At 43.4% G+C, this 18,660-nt stretch overlaps 1 protein-coding gene across 4 annotated transcripts in view; it reads right to left on the reverse strand.

The window, feature by feature from the left end:
* LOC124035451 (casein kinase I-like) overlaps nt 1-18,660 on the reverse strand; it is a 65,407-nt gene that overhangs the window by 5,248 nt on the left and 41,499 nt on the right. Inside the window, exons 6-13 of one of the 4 annotated variants that reach the window (XM_046348912.1) lie at nt 18,333-18,567; nt 12,304-12,389; nt 11,900-11,984; nt 7,569-7,714; nt 7,168-7,275; nt 5,026-5,139; nt 3,062-3,168; nt 485-508 (exon numbers count right to left, since the gene is read on the reverse strand). In XM_046348912.1, the coding sequence (XP_046204868.1) occupies nt 485-508; nt 3,062-3,168; nt 5,026-5,139; nt 7,168-7,275; nt 7,569-7,714; nt 11,900-11,984; nt 12,304-12,389; nt 18,333-18,567 (905 nt within the window). Of the gene's footprint in view, nt 1-484; nt 509-3,061; nt 3,169-5,025; nt 5,140-7,167; nt 7,276-7,568; nt 7,718-11,899; nt 11,985-12,303; nt 12,390-18,332; nt 18,568-18,660 lie in introns of all 4 variants that reach the window. The other 3 variants (XM_046348907.1, XM_046348925.1, XM_046348919.1) reach the window with 3 other exon arrangements.

Here is an 18,660-nt window from a genome sequence, read left to right on the forward strand (position 1 = left end):
AATGGAGTGTGAGAGTGTGACGTGAGAAGAGAGCAAGCATGTGATGGGGAGGGAATAAACCCAGACTGTATGCTACCCAGCTGGCACAAAACGTTTCCGTAATGTTCTACAATTAGATCGAACAAGCTTGCAGGCAGGTAACTGTATAACCAACGTTGCAGTTCTTTGGGAACCCCATACGAATGCCATCACAAATCCGTTCTTGACGGAGACAAGCACTGTGTGGCTATGGCCTTAAGTCTTTCCAGTTGAGCTACATAATCATACTTCAAGCTCTTCTTTGTAGTATGAAAAGGATATTAGTCACTTCATGTGAGAAGCCTCAAATCCAATATGAAAGCAACATTGTTATTTGTTTAATGGAATGTCAAGGGTGAAGCCAATAAACCAACACAGTGCTGAATATGTTGTCTGGTGGTATTTGTTTAGTGCTAGTCTGGTCCACTCCCTTTGAATGGCTGATGTGTATGGGAGTGGGACTCACCACAGGTTGAGCATTTTCACGCAGCTACAGAGAGAGTGTGAGGAGAAAAGACAGATTAATACTGTACAGAGATCGAGACAACGATGCAAGATAGTCCTTGTGCATGGTAGAACCACATGCATGCGCACGCACACACACACACAAAGAGTGTGGCTAAGGACAATCATCGCAGTTCATGCAAGGGAAACTAAAACAAAGACAGAAAGGTGAAAGTACGAGGGGAATTTTGTTATTTTAGCTAGAACGTATATTTTTAGATTCAAATCATTCAGATAATCAGAAATTGTAAGAATTTTGCCCCATATCATAATTGAAACTGAACAAAAATATGTTTTTTTGCAGATTATCAGTTCACCACCCGGTCCTGACAGGTTCCTGCCACAAGAGACAACTTGTTTGGACATGATTTTATACCAGCTCAGGCAGTTTGATTTCTTGTATCTAATACGCTTTCACGGTACTTCAAACTGGTTGGAATTGGACAGTTAGTCAGTTAATGGACTGAGCAAGAGTTATAGTAAAGAAATTATCCAAAATACCACTGTCATAAATCATCTTCCGATACATTTCTTCAACGTCTTCACTGACATTTTTAACCTCTCCCTGACCCAGTCTGTAATGCCTACATGTTTCAAGCAGACCACTATAGTCCCTGTGCCAAAGAACGTCAAGGTAACCTTTCTAAATGACTATTGACCCGTAGCACTCATCTGTAGCTTTGAAAGCCTGGACATGGCCTTCATCTGCAACTGGATCCTGGACTGCCTGACGGGACGCACCTAGGCGGTGATGGTAGGCAACAACACATTGACCCTCACAAGGGCCCCTCAGGGTTGTATGCTTAGTTCCCTCCTGTACTCCCTGTTCACCCACAAATGCATGGCCACGCATGACTCCATTACCATCATTAAGTTTGCAGAAGGTGGTAGGCCTGATCACCTACAACCACGAGACAGCCTATAGAGATGTCAGAGACCTGGCAGTGTGGTGCCAGGACACCCTCTTCCTCAACATCAGCAAGACAAAGGAGCTGATCATGGATTACAGGAAATAGAAGGTCGAGCATGCCCCCATTCACGTTGACAGGGCTGACCTGAAGAGAGTCGAGAGCTTCAAGTTCCTCAGTTTCCACATCACTAAGGATCTATTATGGTCCAAACACACAAACGCAGTAATGAGGAGTGCACAATAATGCCTCTTCCCCCGCAGGAGGCTGAACAGATTTGGCTTGGGCCCTCCGATCCTCAACAATGTCTACAGCATCACCACTGAGAGCATCTTGACTGGCTGCATCCCCACTTGGTATGTCAACTACTTGGCATCTGACAGCAAGGCGCTGCGCAGAGGGTAGTGCGTATGACCCAGTACATCACAGGGGCAGAGCTCCCTGCTATCCAGGACCTCTACAACAGGCGGTGACAGAGGAAGGCCCTAAGAATTGTTGAAGACTTCAGCCACCCGCAATAGACTGTTCTCTCTGCTACCGCACGTTAAGCAGTAACGATGCACGAAGTCTGGAACCAACAGGACCCTGAATAGCTTTTATCCCCAAGCCATAAGACAGCTAAATAGTTAGTTAAATAGCTAACTGGACTATCAGCATTGCACTAACTTTATTTTACTCATCACATATGCTACTGCTACATCCAAACGGCCTCAAGTGCAGACCACGTGTACGGTGTCGTGTGTGTGTGAGCAGTTTGCTGATGTCAACGTTGTGAACAGAGGGACCCATGGTGGCAGTGGGGTTATGGTACGGGCAGGCATATGCTATGGACAACAAACAAATTAGCATTTTAGCGATGGCAATTTGAATGCACAGAGAAACCGTGATGAGATCCTGAGGCTCGTTGTCATCCCATTTATCCACCTCTATCGCCTCATGTTTCAGCATGATAACGCACGGCCCCATGTCACAAGGATCTGTACACAATTACTGGAAGCTGAAAATGTCCCTGTTCTTACATGGCTTCCATACTCAGACATGTCACCCATTGAGCATGTTTCTGACAATATGTTTCCTGTCAATATCCAGCAACTTCACACAGTCATTGAAGAGGAGTGGGACAACATTCCACAGGCCACAATCAACAGCCTGATCAACTCTATGCGAAAGAGATATGTCGTGCTGCAAATGGTGGTCATACCAGATAGTGACTACCTTCCTGATCCATGCACCTACTTTCATTTTTTTAATAAAAAAAAGTTCTGTATTCCCATTCATGTGAAATTCATAGGTCAGGGCCGAATACATTTATTTCCATTTACTGTTTTCCTTATATGAATTGTGTCTCAGTAAAATAATAGAAATTGTTGCATGTTTATATTTTCGTTTAGCATATTATTCAGTGTTTTACTTTTCTATTATTTCTCTTTTCTTTCTCTCTGCATTGTTCGGAACGGCCCGAAAGTAAGCATTTCACTGTTAGTCCGCACTTGTTTACAAAGAATGTGACAAATAAAATTTGATTGGATTACAACTAAAAAACGAAGTGCTTTCGAAAGGGACAGATGACCAAGCAAAAATGGGGAGAGAGCGAGCTAGCTATGACGGAAGAAAAAGCGGCAGAAACGTACTTGGCCTCATCCACCACCTCCACGTCGGCCTGCGCTGCGATAGGTGCGTTGGAGTGGGCCGTCATTGGGTCATCGGCATTCAGTTCCCCATTGGTGGAGCTGACCACCTGAGGCACATGGAAAAAGTCATATCAGCCATGCAAAAATAAAGATAATTCTACTAGATGACTAAATGCCAACATTGACATTGCGTCGTAAGATTACCAAAACACTGTCATGATCATACTATAGCCCAAAGTGTCATGATAACATCTTGTGACAAACAACTTAACTCTGTCACATAAAACGGTTACTCATGTATGCATGTTGGCTTGGTCTACTGCTAGCTAACTCAGTTTTGAATTAGTTTATTTAAAAATGCGTTTTTCCCCCACTCCAAATACAAACATACATATGCAAACAACAACTTACAGAAATAAACTACATCCTCTGCCCAGACCCGTACGCTCACATCTCCATCCTTCTTGCCTGCATTATTGTTTGTCACATGGCCTTATATTGTACCAATTTGTTTTTCCTTGGTCGCAGATGCCATTTCAATAATCGATCATTCGATTTTTCCATTGTGTTAATTGATTTCCACGTTGTCATATGTTTTTTCCAGATGAGTGATGAGAATCGTCCGGTCCATTGGGTATCACTATACCCTCATATGCCATGTCTTTAAATATGCATAGACTGATTAAAATTAAGTTTACATTGTAATACTTCTGACAGCCAACTTTCTAGCCATACATTTAGGATTTTATAGCATTCCCAGAAAACATGGATTATTGAATCATTGTTAGTTTTACACTTCAGACATGACTCTGCCGTTGTGCTGTAGAATGGGAATGTTTTCACTTATGATAAATTCTATACATTAGTTTATACTGCATTGACATACATTTTCATTAACTGCAATTTCATTAGTTATGCGCCAACTTTCCCCCCCATCTTGTGCCAATATCTGTTATTTTAAGTCTTGGTTAAAATAGTATGTTTTTTTCTTCTAAGAGATTGTCAGTTGGATATGCTCCCTGCAAGGTTTGGTATATATCTAACCGATCATATGGACATCATTTTCTGACTCAAATAAGATTCCCTCAAGGTTGCTCTGATGTTCAAAATATTGTGTGATATGTAACTTAAGTTGAATGTATTTCAAATTGGTCAGTTCAAAATGACTTTAATTCTGTCATGGAAATGAATGTATTTCCTGTTACCAAGTCAATTACAGTTCCTATGCCTTTAGTTTATCCATGTGGAACAATTTATCTGTGAATTCTGAAAAGCTATGCTAGCCAACAATCTTAACTACAACTAATAGTTTCAAGAAAGCGTAATGCCAGTTGTCATAAGCTGTTATGACATCAGCTCTGTAATGACTGCTTACGGCATCTTGCCCGTTCGGTCACAGACATTACAGTAATACGTAGGCCCTCATGACAGAAATATAAACTAAAGTCAAGTTACTGATTTCCCTCCATACAGCTTAGCCACTTCCAGACATCCATGTGTGGTGTCATTTATGTGGCTCATTAGCCTTTACTCTACTCCCGGTCTCTCTTAATGGGAAAGGATCTTGCTTGAGTGTGAGTGAACATGTGTCTGGTGGGCCTTGTGAACCGGTCTCTCCCAGTCTGCCACCTCCTCAGACTAAATGTCTGCATGCTGCTATGAAAAAGCTGGTCCCTCCCTGTCTTGCTCCTGAACACAACATGTTAATCATCATTGCTGTTGATCAACATAACATAACACCTTCGCATACACAGTACAACATCTATCTTAAGAGCAAAGAGTGGGTGAAAGCAATGTGGCGAGGTCCCCACCTATGAAGAGTTTCTGCCATATTGCTTTCATCTTTTATGTCCCTTCGTATCTGTGGGCTAGAGGGCTATCAAGGACATAAGCAACGAAGCAGGTTTTTTGGTTTGGAAGCCAGCCACTAAGTAGTAGTCGGTATCTCAGTGGTTGGTGTATACCTGCACAGAGCCCCCATGCCTGTCTGCGGCCAGGTGGGAGCTGCTCAGGTAGGAGGAGTTGGTCTGCCGGTGGGGCTGTGCATCCCATGCCCCTCTGCGGTCTGATGCTGCCGTCTAGTTGGTTGGGGAGGCGGATGGGCAGAGCAAGATGTGGGTGGGCGGTGCAAGTGAGTGAGAGCAGCAGGTGCCAACAGGCCATGCAGCGCAGGAAAACAAAGAAAAACAGAGGTGAGACACATGGCGAAGCTGGGAATACGTGTAAGCAATTGAAAACAACCAGGTCAAAACAAAGAAAGTATGGCAAAATTAGAAATTTAAAAGTAGACTCAGCAAAATGACGTTGCCACGAGCAGCATCGCCGATATCGAGATGAGCGATATGCAATACTTCACTCTCATACAGTATCTGCGCATGTGGAAAGGTTCGCGTCACGTGGTGACCGTGTGGTAGCCACGGGACCAAAAGAAGTAGAGCCTCACGTTTCAACACTAAGTTGTTGCGGAAATTGACCCTTAATCTACTTCATATGGCTGAGTCTACCTTAATTTGATTTCTGATTTTAAAGCAAAACATTTTAGAGAGTTATAAGAAACCCTGTATGTATGTTTGACATCTTTTTCTGTATTACCATATTTTATAACCCTGGTGGCTTTCCTAAGAGACTTGCATTGTTTTTGTCCTGGCTGCATTGATTGAGTAGTCTGGGCCAGCAAGCACTGCTTTATCCCCCAATGTATCTCGTTCATCACTGTTACCTGGACAGGACAGGTTGCACGTGACAGGACATTGAGGGATTAGCTACTAATAAAGTTGTTGCAGGGGGCTTTGGCAGGGGTCTTATGCAGTCTGGGAGCTTTCAACTGGTAATTACTGCAAATTCATTTCAGACTGGTTGTCATGTCCTGTCAGTCTCTCCAAGCACGAGTCGTTTTATTGAGCCAGGACTTCAGACCCGCAGTCTGAAGTCCTGGCTCAATAAAACGACTCGTGCTTGGAGAGACTGATGGGGTGATATGCATCAACCTAATCAAAACCAAGGATGTTTCCTTTATCTCCCCCTCTCATTTCTCTCCTTTTTCTACCTCTAGTTCTCTTCAAGTCCACTCTGCCTTATGCACCTTCCTCTTTCTCCCTCTACCTAAATCCCCCCTCCATCTCAATCCCTTCCTCTTCCCTCGGTCTCTCCAGCTTGCTCTTACAAGCACATACTGGAGCACCAATGGAGACACAGGTGGGTTGTTCAGAGCTGAAGCAATGATTAGAGATAAGTCTGGGACTCCTGGGCGAAGCGCCACACACACTCACGTAGAACTACTCTAGCTGCAGCCAATCAAATTTGAGACAAGCTTCACTGCCTGTTGGGAGCCATAGCTGGAGGACTTCCAACTGTAAAATTCCTTTGGAGTCTCTCCATGCCTCTTTCTGGTTGAACACAGCCAGGCAGAGGCGGAGATGGACGAGGTATTTTGGTGCCAACAGCAACTCATCTAAAAGATCAGCTGAGACTACATGTTAGGTTCTAATTTCGACCTGAAAGCTCCTTTTGCGTCTGTCTTTTCCAAAAGCGGAGATGCTGAGAAATATTATTTTTTACTAGAACTGTTAGAAAATCAAGCTATATAGCACCAAACCAACTGAAAAAAGACTTGAGAGGAAAGCTCAACGTGTGTGGAGCATAAGCAAAGCCACCCAGTTGGAAAAAAACTATATGGACTACTACTCTTTTGCCTTAAAATTGTACAAATTTAAATGGTGTTGGATTTACTGTAAACCTTGTTGAAAGCTAAGGTGATATATTTAGACAATCCCAAACCCATAATCATAAGTCTTACAACTCCATAGCATTGAAACTAATTCTACAGTAGGTCACTTATACAAATATAAGGTGTTCAAGATGTTCAAGATTGAAATGGGGACCAACACCATTTCAATCTCCTTTAATTTAGGAATTGGCTCTCCTATTGAGAAATTCCATGTCCAAATCAACTGACAGGAATGGAAATAGTATTGACTACATGCACATTTTCTTCACAAGGATTTGTATATTCATGAATTTGTTGATTCCAGTAGATTTTCTTGGCTTTTTTTTTTTTCTTGGCTTTTTCAGATGAACAGGCAGAGCTGAAGTGAGACTGTGTTTACCTGGTTCCGTAGGGGTTGTTGCTGAGAGGGCCTGTCTCTGTTAGCGTTGCTTTCTCTCGTGATGGCAGACGCACCCGAGTCCACGTTGACAGCCCCCACTGGAGTAGGCTGAGAGAAAGAGTGAAAGCGAGAGAAAGAGAGACTGACAGGTAAACAAAAAGGCTCAAGGAAATATATAAATTTTAATTTTTTCACATGTTTTAGATTCTCTACTTTTTATTTCCCAACTTTCCAGCTATGAAAGGTACACAAAAAGTTATTATACAAAAACAAAGAGGAATTAACAGTTAGCAAGCTGCTGCAAATGAGGACATTTACTCTAGTCTTTCAACAGCTGCTATTTGACAATTGTAGTTGAGACTACACTTATGCTATTTAGCACGTGAACGCTAGCTACTCACAATCGGTCTGCCATCCCAGTCGTAGGTGTAATCAAAGGTGTATCCTTTACGCTCAAGCAGCTCGGTAAACAGAGTCCTCAAATACTCGTAGTCGGGCTTCTCAAAGAAGTCCAATCGCCGCACGTAGCGCAGGTAGGTGGCCATCTCTTCTACAAATGGGGAAACACAGTCAATATAGTTCAGGCAAAACAAGAGGCCCATCTAGTCATACCTGACAATTGAGTGCACTAAGGCCATATTTTCCCCTCTACTGATGGTTTGTCACAAAAACTGCTGCTTTATTTGTAAATATTTGTAAACAGCTTGTGCATGTTATCTAAGGAAGTCTCAAGGTTTTGCTCACCCGAGGTAAAGTATATCATGATAAACTGTAGACCACACTATCTACCTAGAGATTTCATCTGTATTTTTTGTAGCTGTCTACATACCACCACAGAACGATGCTGGTACTAAAACCGCAATCAATGAGAAAACAGGAAAATGCTCATCCAGGAGGCGGTCCTAGTGGCCGGGGACTTTAATTCAGGGAAACGTAAATCAGTTTTACCTCATTTATATCAGCACATTAAATGTGCAACTAAAGGGGGAAAAAATCCTAGACCACCTTACTCCACACAGAGATGCATACAAAGCGCTTACACGCAAAAATGAAAGCATGAAGCACCAGTGACTAGCTATATAAAAAAGTGGTCAGATGAAACAGATGCTAAACTACAGGACTACTGTTTTTCAAGCACAGACTGGAATATGTTCCGGGATTCTTCCAATGGCATTGAAGAGTAGACCACATCAGTCACTGGCTTTATCAATAAGTGCATCGATGACGTCGTCCCCACAGTGACTGTACGTACATACTCTAACCAGAAGCCATGGATTACAGGCAACATTCGGACTGAGCTAAAGGGTAGAGCTGCCGCTTTCAAGGAGTGGGACTTTAACCCGGAAGCTTATAAGAAATCCCACTCTGCAACCTATGCTTGCTTCAAGGCAAGTAACACTGAAACATGCATGAGCGGATCAGCTGTTCCGGGCAACTGTGTGATCACGCTTTCTGCAGCCGATTGTGAGTAAGACCTTTAAACAGGTCAACATTCACAAGGCCGCAGGGCCAGACGGATTACCAGGACGTGTACTCCCAGCATGCAAGTGTCATCATTGACATGTTTCAAGCAGACCACCATAGTCCCGGTGCCCAAGAACACTAAGGTAACGTGCCTAAATGACTACCAACCTGTAGCACTCACACTTGTAACCATGAAATGCTTTGAAACACTGGTCATAGCTCATAAACACCATTATCCCAGAAACACTAGACCCACAATGTGCATACCACCCCAACAGATCCACAGATGCAAGCTCTATTGCACTCCACACTGCCCTTTCACACCTGGACAAAAGGAACACCTATATGAGAATGCTATTCATTGACTACAGCTCAGTGTTCAACACCATAGTGCTCTCATAGCTCATCACTAAGCTAAGGACCCTGGGACTAAACATCTCCCTCTGCAACTGGATCCTGGACTTCCCGACGGGCTGCCCCCAGGTGGTATGGGTAGGTAACAACACATCCGCCATGCTGATCCTCAAATTGCGGACCCCTCAGGGGTGCATGCTCAGTCCCCTCCTGTACTCCCTGTTCACGCATAACTCCACGGCCAGGGACGACTCAAACACCAGCGTTTACTTTGCCGATGACACAGCAATGGTAGGCCTGATCACCGACGAGACCACCTATAGGGAGGAGGTCAGAAACCTGACCGTGTGGTACAAGGACAACAACCTCTCCCTCAACATGACCAAGACAAAGGAGATGATTGTGGATTACAGGAAAAGGAGGACTGAGCACACCCCCGTTCTCATCGGTGGGGCTGTAGTGGAGCAGGTTGAGAGCTTCAAGTTCCTTGGCATCCATGTCACCAACAAACTAACATGATCCAAGCACACCAAGACCGTCGTGAAGAGGGCATGACAAAACGTATTCCCCCTCAGGAGACTGAAAAGATTTGTCATGGGTCCTCAGATCCTCAAAAGGTTTTTACAGCTGCACCAATCGATGGGGTGCATCACTACCTGGTAAGGCAACTGCTCGGCCTCTGACCGCAAGGCACTACAGAGGGTAGTGCGTACGGTCCAGTAAATCACCGGGACCAAGTCGTAAAAATAGTCCAAGACACCAGCCAACCTAGTCATAGATTGCCGTCTCTGCTACCGCACGGCAAGCGGTACCGGAGCGCCAAGTCTAGGTCCCAGAAGCTTCTAAACAGCTTCTACCCCCAAGCCATAAGACTGCTGAACAAGTAAACAAATTGCTACCCAGACTATTTGAATTGCTTTTACTCTCGGTTTATTACCTATGCATAGTCATTTTAATAACTCTACCTTCATGTACATATTACCTTGACCCCGGTGCCCCCCGCACATCGACTCTGTACCGTTACCCCCTGTATATAGCCCGCTATTGTTATTTACTGCTGCTCTTGTTATTATTTGTTATTCCTATTTTGTAAGTTATTTTCTTAAAAACTGTATTGTTGGTTAATGGCTTGTAAGTAAGCATTTCACTGTAAGGTGAATACCTGTTGTTTTCGGCACATGTGACAAAAATTTGATTTGATTTATATAGCAAATGTGCCCACTGATTTTGGCACATGCTCTTAAGCCAATAGCTCGCAGATACAGTGCAGGTAGGCTACCTACATTATGAGATTATTATGGATAAGAGCGATATTATTTGTATCTATCAAACGGCAGCCAAGCATCAATCATCATGTCACCAGAATAAGATCCTCGCTATTTATTGGAATATGAGCACCTAGCTCATCACCTTACACATTCACACCCTGTGAAGTTCTCATAACGTATTTTATCTGTTGCCTAATAAACTGCATGCTTTTGAGTCACGTAAGCTGTGGGAGGACCACACAAAATATTGAGTGACTACTTCAATATGATGGTTATATCAATATTTGCACATTTCTCGTGTAATTCATTTTTAACGACCCAAAAAGATACCACCATGTCAAACAAATAAATTGTCAGCATTTCTAAAATTTAACCGGCAGTTCCTGTTTCCATGAGCCCAGTTGTAAATTTTGTCATGGAACAGCTAAATTCAACAGCATGAAAAGTTGATGGAAACATGGTGTCTTGCAAATACATGCTCTATCATTCTTCTCCTATGCGCCTGTCCTTCAAGAAGCATCGTCTGCTAACTTAACTTCTTTGGGATAGGGGGTAGCATTTTCACTTTTGGATGAAAAGCGTGCACAGAGTAAACTGCCTCCTACTCAGTCCCAGATGCTAATATGCATATTATTACTTATTGGGATAGAAAACAATCTGAAGTTTCTAAAACTGTTTGAATGATGTCTGAGTATAGCAGAACGCATATGGCAGGCAAAAACCTGAGAAAAAATCCAAATAGGAAGTGGGAAATCTGAGGTTTGTAGTTTTTGAACTCAGCCCCTATCGAATACACAGTGGGATATGGGTCATTTTGCACTTCCTAAGGCTTCCACTAGATGTCAACCGTCTTTAGAACGTTGTTTCAGGCTTCTACTGTGAAGGGGGGGGTGGGCGAATGCGAGGGGATTGAGTCAGAGGTCTGGCAGCAGCCTCGATCTCAGTCACGCGCATTCACATGAGGTAGCTCTCGTTCCATTGCTTTTCTACAGACAACGGAATTCCCCAGTTGGAACATTGAACATTTATGATAAAAATGTCCTAAAGATTGATTCTATACTTAGTTTGACAAGTTTCTACGACCTGTAATATAACTTTAACTTTTCGTCCGACGTTCGGCTGGACCTGAACGCGCGTTTGGATTTGTTTACCAAACGCCCTAACAAAATAAGCTATTTGGACATAAATGATGAACTTTATCGAACAAAACATACATGGTATTGTGTAACATGAAGTCCTATGAGTGTCATCTGATGAAGATCAAAGGTTAATTTTATCTCTATTTGTGACTCCTCTCTTTGGCTGGAAAAATGGAGCTTTCGCTGTAAAGCATTTTTGAAATCAGACACTGGCTGGATTTGCGAGAAATGTATCTTTAAAATGGTGCCTAATACTTGTATGTTTGAGAAATTTGATTTATGAGATTTGTTGATTTGCATTTGGCGCACTGCAATTTCATTGGCTGTTGTCGAGGGGTTCCGCTAGCGGAACGGGGTTAGCGGAACCCCAGTCCAAGTCCAGCTCGCTCTTGATTATTCTATTGCGATTATTAACTGCCATAACATGCAGTGCAAAGTGTGTGTTCTAGGAAATGTAACCATTTCAACGGCATGTACTAGTGTCATGGTGAAAGATTGGCACAATACCTGGAAAGCTTTCACAGAGGACCTCGATGGGAGTGTTGCGCTTGGTGTCGCCAATCTTCTGGTATCGCTCTTTCAGGGTGTCAGCCTGTAGGTAAAATGCACAAATTGAGTCCAAACACACTTTTGCCATCTTTTCTCCCTCCCTTCAACCCAATGTTACATTTCGCTTTCCCTCCTCCTCGCCAGTCTTCCAATCACCCACTATCGCTCCTGTGCTTCCTTTAGGTGAACATTCCTTCTCTCTCTCCCTCCTTGAATCACAACTAGTAGCGCATCACACATCATAGCAAAATGCTTCGCAAAAAACAAAAACAAGCATTTCTTATTGGACAAGCTCAGATAGTACCTCCCCATTTTGTGCCTACTGAACATGACCCAGCTGACATCATGCCTAGCTCCCCTACCTTGAGTCCTTGCCACGGCAGACTCCCTCGTAGGAAATACATGAACATGTGGCCTAGGGCTTCCAGGTCATCTCTTCGACTTTGCTCTGAAACAAAAAGGGAGGGGTGTCCGTTTTCAGCGGTGACCAATATATAGCCTATCTACCATACTCCTGTGTTGGAGGTCTTGCTCCACACGCACACACAAAGTTTATTTGTACCATTTTCTACATTGAAGAATAATAGTGAAGACATCAAAACTACGAAAGAAAACATTTAATCATTTAGCATATTTTAGATTCTTCACAGTAGCCACTCTTTGCCTTGATGACAGCTTTGCACACGCTTGGCATTCTCTCAATCTTCACCTGGAATTATTTTCCAACAGTCTTGAAGGATTTCCCACATATGCTAAGCACTTGTTGGCTGCTTTTTCTTCACTCTGCGGACCAACTCATCCCAAACCATCTCAATTGGGTTGAGATCGGGTGATTGTGGAGGCCATGTTATTTGTTGCGGCACTCCATCTTGGTCAAATAGCCCTTCCACAGCCTGGAGGTGTGATAGGTCATTGTCCTGTTGAAAAACAAATTATAGTCCCACTAAGCACAAACCAGAAGGGATGGCCTATTGCTGCTGAAAGCTGTGGTAGCCATGGTGGTTAAGTGTGCCTTGAATTATAAATAAATCATTGACAGTGTCACCAGCAAAGTATCCCCACACCATGACACCTCCTCCTCCATGCTTCACGGTGGGAACCACACATGCAGAGATCCGTTCACCTACACTGAGTCTCACAAAAACACAGCGGTTGGAACCAAAAATCTAAAATTTGGACTCATTAGACCAAAGGACAGATTTCCACCGGGCTACGGTCCATTGATCGTGTTCCTTGGCCCAAGCAAGTCTCTTCTTATTGGTGTCCTTTAGTAATGGTTTCTTTGCAGCAATTCGACCATGAAGGCCTGATTCCCGTAGTCCCCCCTTAACAGTTGATGTTGAGATGTGTCTGTTACTTAAACTCTGAAGCATTTATATGGGCTGCCATTTCTGAGGCTGGTAACTGTAATGAACTTATCCTCTGCAACAGAGGTAACGCTGCATCTTCCTTTCCTGTGGCGGTCCTCATGAGCCAGTTTCATCATGGCGCTTGATGGTTTTTGCAACTGCAGGAAGAATCTTTCAAATTTTCCAGATGACTGACCTTCAGGTCTAAAAGTAAAGGACTGTCGTTATTCTTGGGTTATTTGAGCTGTTCATGCCATAATATGGACTTTTTACTTTACTTAATAGGGCTATCTTCTGTATACCACCCCTACCTTGTCACAGCACAAGTGGCTCAAACGCATTAACTCCTTTGGGATAGGGAGCAGCATTTTCACTTTTGGATGAATAAATAGCGTGCCCAGAGTGAACTGCCTCCTACTCAGTCCCAGATGCTAATATATGCATATTATTAGTATTATTGGATACAAAACAATCTGAACTTTCTAAAACTGTTTGAATTATGTCTGAGTATAACAGAAATCATATGGCAAGCAGAAACCTGAAAAAAATCCAAACAGAAAGTGGGAAATCTAAGGTTTGTAGTTTTTGAACTCAGCCCCTATCGAATTCACAGTGGGATATGGGTTATGTTGCACTTCCTAAGGCTTCCACTAGTTGTCAACCGTCTTTAGAACGTTGTTTCAGGCTTCTCATGTGAAGCGGAGCCGGGTGGGAGCTGTTTCACTAAGGGGTCTGCCAGCAGCCTCGTTCTCAGTCCTGGGAGTGCATTCTGAGGAAGATCATAATGCTATTTATGACTAATGTTGACTACCCAATATGGAGGATATTTCTCTGGCTGGTTTGGGCTCTGAGTGCCGTTCTCAGATTATACTTCCGTAAATTTTTTTGAAATCTGACAGAGTTTGCATTAAGGAGAAGTGTATCTAAAGTTCCATGCATAAACACTTGAATGTTCATCAACATTTATAATGAGTATTTCTGTGAATTCATGTGGCTCTCTGCAATATCACTGCATGTTTTGGAACTACTGAACATAACACGCCAATGTAAAATAAGATTTCTGGATATAAATATGAACTTTACAGAACAAAACATACATGTATTGTGTAACATGAAGTCCTAGGAGTGTCATCTGATGAAGATCAAATTTTGTGATTCATTTTCTCTCCATTTGTGCTTTTTGTGACTGCTCTCTTTGGCTGTAAAAATGGCTGGGTTATTCTGTGAGTTCCATGTGTGTTATTTCATAGTTTGTGTCTATGTCCGAGTAGGTGTGCCCAAAATTTTGACTGGTACTGTATATCTATCTAAACGTAGCAAATAAAGAAACGTCCTCTCAGTCAACTGCGTTTATTTTCAACAAACTTAACATGTGTAAATATTTGTATGAACATAACAAGATTCAACAACTGAGACAAGTTCAGTGTGTGGGGGGGGTTTGGTGTGGCCACCGGCTGCATTAAGCACTGCAGTGCATTTACTCCTCATGGACTGCACCAGATTTGCCAGTTCTTGCTGCGAGATGTTACGCCACTCTTCCACCAAAGCACCTGCAAGTTCCCAGACATATCTGGGGGGGGGGGGGGGGGGGGGGGGGGATGGTCCTAGCCCTCACCCACCGTTCCAACAGGTCCCAGACATGCTCAAAGGGATTGAAATCCGAGCTCTTCGCTGGCCATGGCAGAACACTGACATTCCTGTCTTGCAGGAAATCACGCACAGAACGAGCAGTATGGCTGGTGGCATTGTCATGCTGGAGGGTCATGTCATGATGAGCCTGCAGGAAGGGTACCACATGAGGGAAGGGGATGTTGTCATTGCAGGCGCTGAGATTGCCTGCAATGACAAGAAGTGCAGTCCGATGATGCCATGACACACCGCCCCAGACCATGACGGACCCTCCATCTCCAAAACGATCCTGTTCCAGAGTACAGGCCTCAGTGTAATGCTCATTCCCTCGACGATAAACGCGAATCCCACCATCAACCCTGGTGAGACTAAACCCTTTTTGCCAGTCCTATCTGGTCCAGCAACAGTGGGTTTGTGCTACAGGTCGACCGATCATGATTTTTCAACGCAGATACCGATACCGATTATTGGGAGGACCAAAAAAAGCAGATACAGATTAATCCAAAGATTTTTTGGGGTTGATTTGTAATAATGACAATTACAGCAATACTGAATGAACACTTATTTTAACTTCATATAATACATAAATAAAAATGTAGGCTCATAAATAAACATGTTCAATTTGGTTTAAATAATGCAAAAATGCAAATACAAAGTTTTGGAGAAGAAAGTAAAAGTGCAATATGTGCCATGTAAAAAAGCGCAATATGTGCCATGTAAAAAAGCTAACGTTTCAGTTCCTTGCTCAGAACATGAGAACATATGAAAGCTGGTAGTTCCTTTTAACATGAGACTTCAATATTCCAAGGTAAGAGGTTTTAGGTTGTAGTTAATATAGTATTTATAGGACTATTTCTCTAAACCATTTGTATTTCACATAACTTTGTTCTTATAGGCACTTTAGTTTTGCAAGTGTAACAGTATAGCTTCCGTCCCTCTCTTCGCCCCTACTTGGGCTCGAACCAGGAACACATCGACAGCCACCCTCGAAGCATCGTTACCCATCACTCCACAAAATACGCGGCCCTTGCAGAGCAAGGTGCGCACTAAAAGTTTTTCAAACGTCACTCGCTCTATATAAGGTCCCACAGTTGACAGTGCTTGTCAGAGCAACAACCAAGCCATGAGGTCGAAACTATTGCCCATAGATCTCCGAGACAGGCTCGTGTCGAGGCATAGATCTGAGGAAGGTTACCAAAAAATGTTTGCAGCATTGAAGATCCCCAAGAACACAGTAGCCTCCATCATTCTTAAACAGAAGAAGTTGGGTAAATAATTGGGTACCAAATGAATCAATCAAAGGAGAGATCATTAGGAAAGAGTTTGAGCGGGACTCTGATAAATAGAGATAAGAAACCTGGTCAGTTTGGCGTTACCCATCCATGTGAATTCAAAGCACACCATCTCGAGAGGAAAGGAAATCTCAGAGGACATCAGGACGAGGATAGTGACAGCACATCAGTCTGGGGATGGCTATAAAGTCATCTCAAAGGTTTGAGCTCCATCAGTCCACTGTGAGGCAAATAATTGACAAATGGCGAACATTTAACATGACAGCAACTCGGCCTAGAAGTGGACGCCATTTCAAAATATATTCATAGCCTTCACTGAGTACTTTGTTGAAGCACCTTTGGCATCGATTACAGACTTGAGTATTTTTGTTTTGTTTTACCTTTATTTAACTAGGCAAGTCAGCTAAGAACAAATTCTTATTTTCAATGACGGCCTAGGACAAGTGGGTTAACTGCCTGTTCAGGGGCAGAATGACAGATTTGTACCTTGTCAGCTCGAGGGTTTGAACTTGCAACCTTCCAGTTACTAGTCCAACACTAACCACTAGGCTACCCTGCTGCCCTGTATGTATGACTAGGGTTGCAAAATTCCAGGAACTTTCAATAAATTCTGGGTTTTCCAAAAATCCTGGTTGGAGGATTTCAGATTTCCTGCTCACTTCTTCCTGATACCGGGAACAGCCAACAAGGATTTCAGGAAAACAATGTAATATTGCCACCCTAGGTATGACACTACTAGCTTGGCAAATCTGTATTTGGGGAGTTTCTCCCATTCTTCTCTGCAGATCCTCTCAAGCTCTGTCAGGTTGGATGTGTAGCGTCGCTGCACAGCTATTTTCAGGTCTCTCCAGAGATGTTTGATCAGGAAGCCACTCCTGTGTTGTATCGGATGTGTGCTTAGGGTCATTGTCCTGTTGGAAGGTGAACCTTCGCCCCAGTCTGAAGTCCAGAGCGCTCTGGAGCAGGTTTTCATCAAGGATATCTGCACTTTGCTTGGTTAATCTTTCCCTCGATCCTGACTAGCCTCCCAGTCCCTGCCGCTGAAACACATCCCCACAGCATGATGCTGTCACCACCACCACCGTAGGGATGGTGCCAGGTGTCCTCCAGACGTGACGCTTGGCATTCAGACCAGAGAATCTTGTTTCTCATGGTCTGAGAGTCCTTCAGGTGCCTTTTGGCAAACTCCAAGCGGGCTGTCATGTGCCTTTTACTAAAGAGTGGCTTCCGATCTACCAAAAAGGCCTGATTGGTGGTGTGCTGCAGAGATTGTTGCCCTTCTGGAAGGTTCCCCTATCTCCGCAGAGAAACTCTGTAGCTCTGTCAGAGTGACCATTGTGTTCTTGGTCACCTCTCTGACCCTCTCCCTCGATTTCTCAGGTTTGGCCAGGTCTAAGAAGTCTTGGTGGTTCCAAACTTCTCCCATTTAAGAATGCTGGAGGCCACTTTGTTCTTGGGGATCTTCAATGCTGCAGAAATGTTTTGGTACCCTTTCCCAGATTTGTGCCTCGACACAATCCTGTCGTCTCGGCACTACTGACAATTCCAGCGACCTCATGGCTTGGTTTTTGCTCTGACGTGCACTGTCAAATGTTGGACCTTATATAGACAGATGTGCCTTTCCAAATCATTTACCAATCAATTGAATTTACCACAGGTGGACCAATCAAGTTGTAGAAACATCTCAAGGATGATCAATGGAATCAGGATGCACCTGAGCTCAATTTCGAGTCTCATAGCAAAGGGTCTGAATACTTGTGTAAAAATAATCAGTTTCTTACTTGTAATAAATTTGCACACATTCCTAAAAACCTGTTTTTACTTCATCATTATGGGGTATTGTGTGTAGATTGGTGAGATTTAAAAAAATATATATATTTAATCAATTTTAGAATAAGGCTGTAATGAAACAAAATGTGAGAAATGTCCAGGGGTCTGACTGCTTTCCGAATGCACTGTATGTACACAGGTTACAAAAATCTCAAAGGCAATGCCCTTCAAATTGTAGAGTTCAACCAATCAAATATGAGAGAGCAGCCTATACTGTATCCATGTAAGTACCACTCAGGGAAGTCGAGGCGTTAAGTTGTGTGGTAGAGTGGAGCAGTACTGTAGCCCTACCTTTTCCTAAGTGGGTGTTAATAGACATGTAGCGGGCGGTCCCTGTGAGGCTCTTGTGTTCCCTGTAGGGGATGTGTTTTTTGGTCTCGGGGTCGATGTACTCTTTGGCCAGGCCAAAGTCGATTATGTGGATGATGTGCTCCTGCTTGTGCCCCTGCCGCCCGATTAGGAAGTTCTCTGGCTTCACGTCTCGGTAGATGAGGTTCTTGGAGTGGACGTACTCCATCCGGGAGAGCTGAGGAGTGGAGAAGTGTGTGACAGGCAAACAGATGCACAAGTGGACACACTGGCAAATACAATCAGAACACGCATATAATTAATGAAAATA

Source organism: Oncorhynchus gorbuscha, linkage group LG01 (assembly GCF_021184085.1).
Source record: "Oncorhynchus gorbuscha isolate QuinsamMale2020 ecotype Even-year linkage group LG01, OgorEven_v1.0, whole genome shotgun sequence".
NCBI classification, from domain to species: Eukaryota; Metazoa; Chordata; class Actinopteri; order Salmoniformes; family Salmonidae; genus Oncorhynchus; species Oncorhynchus gorbuscha.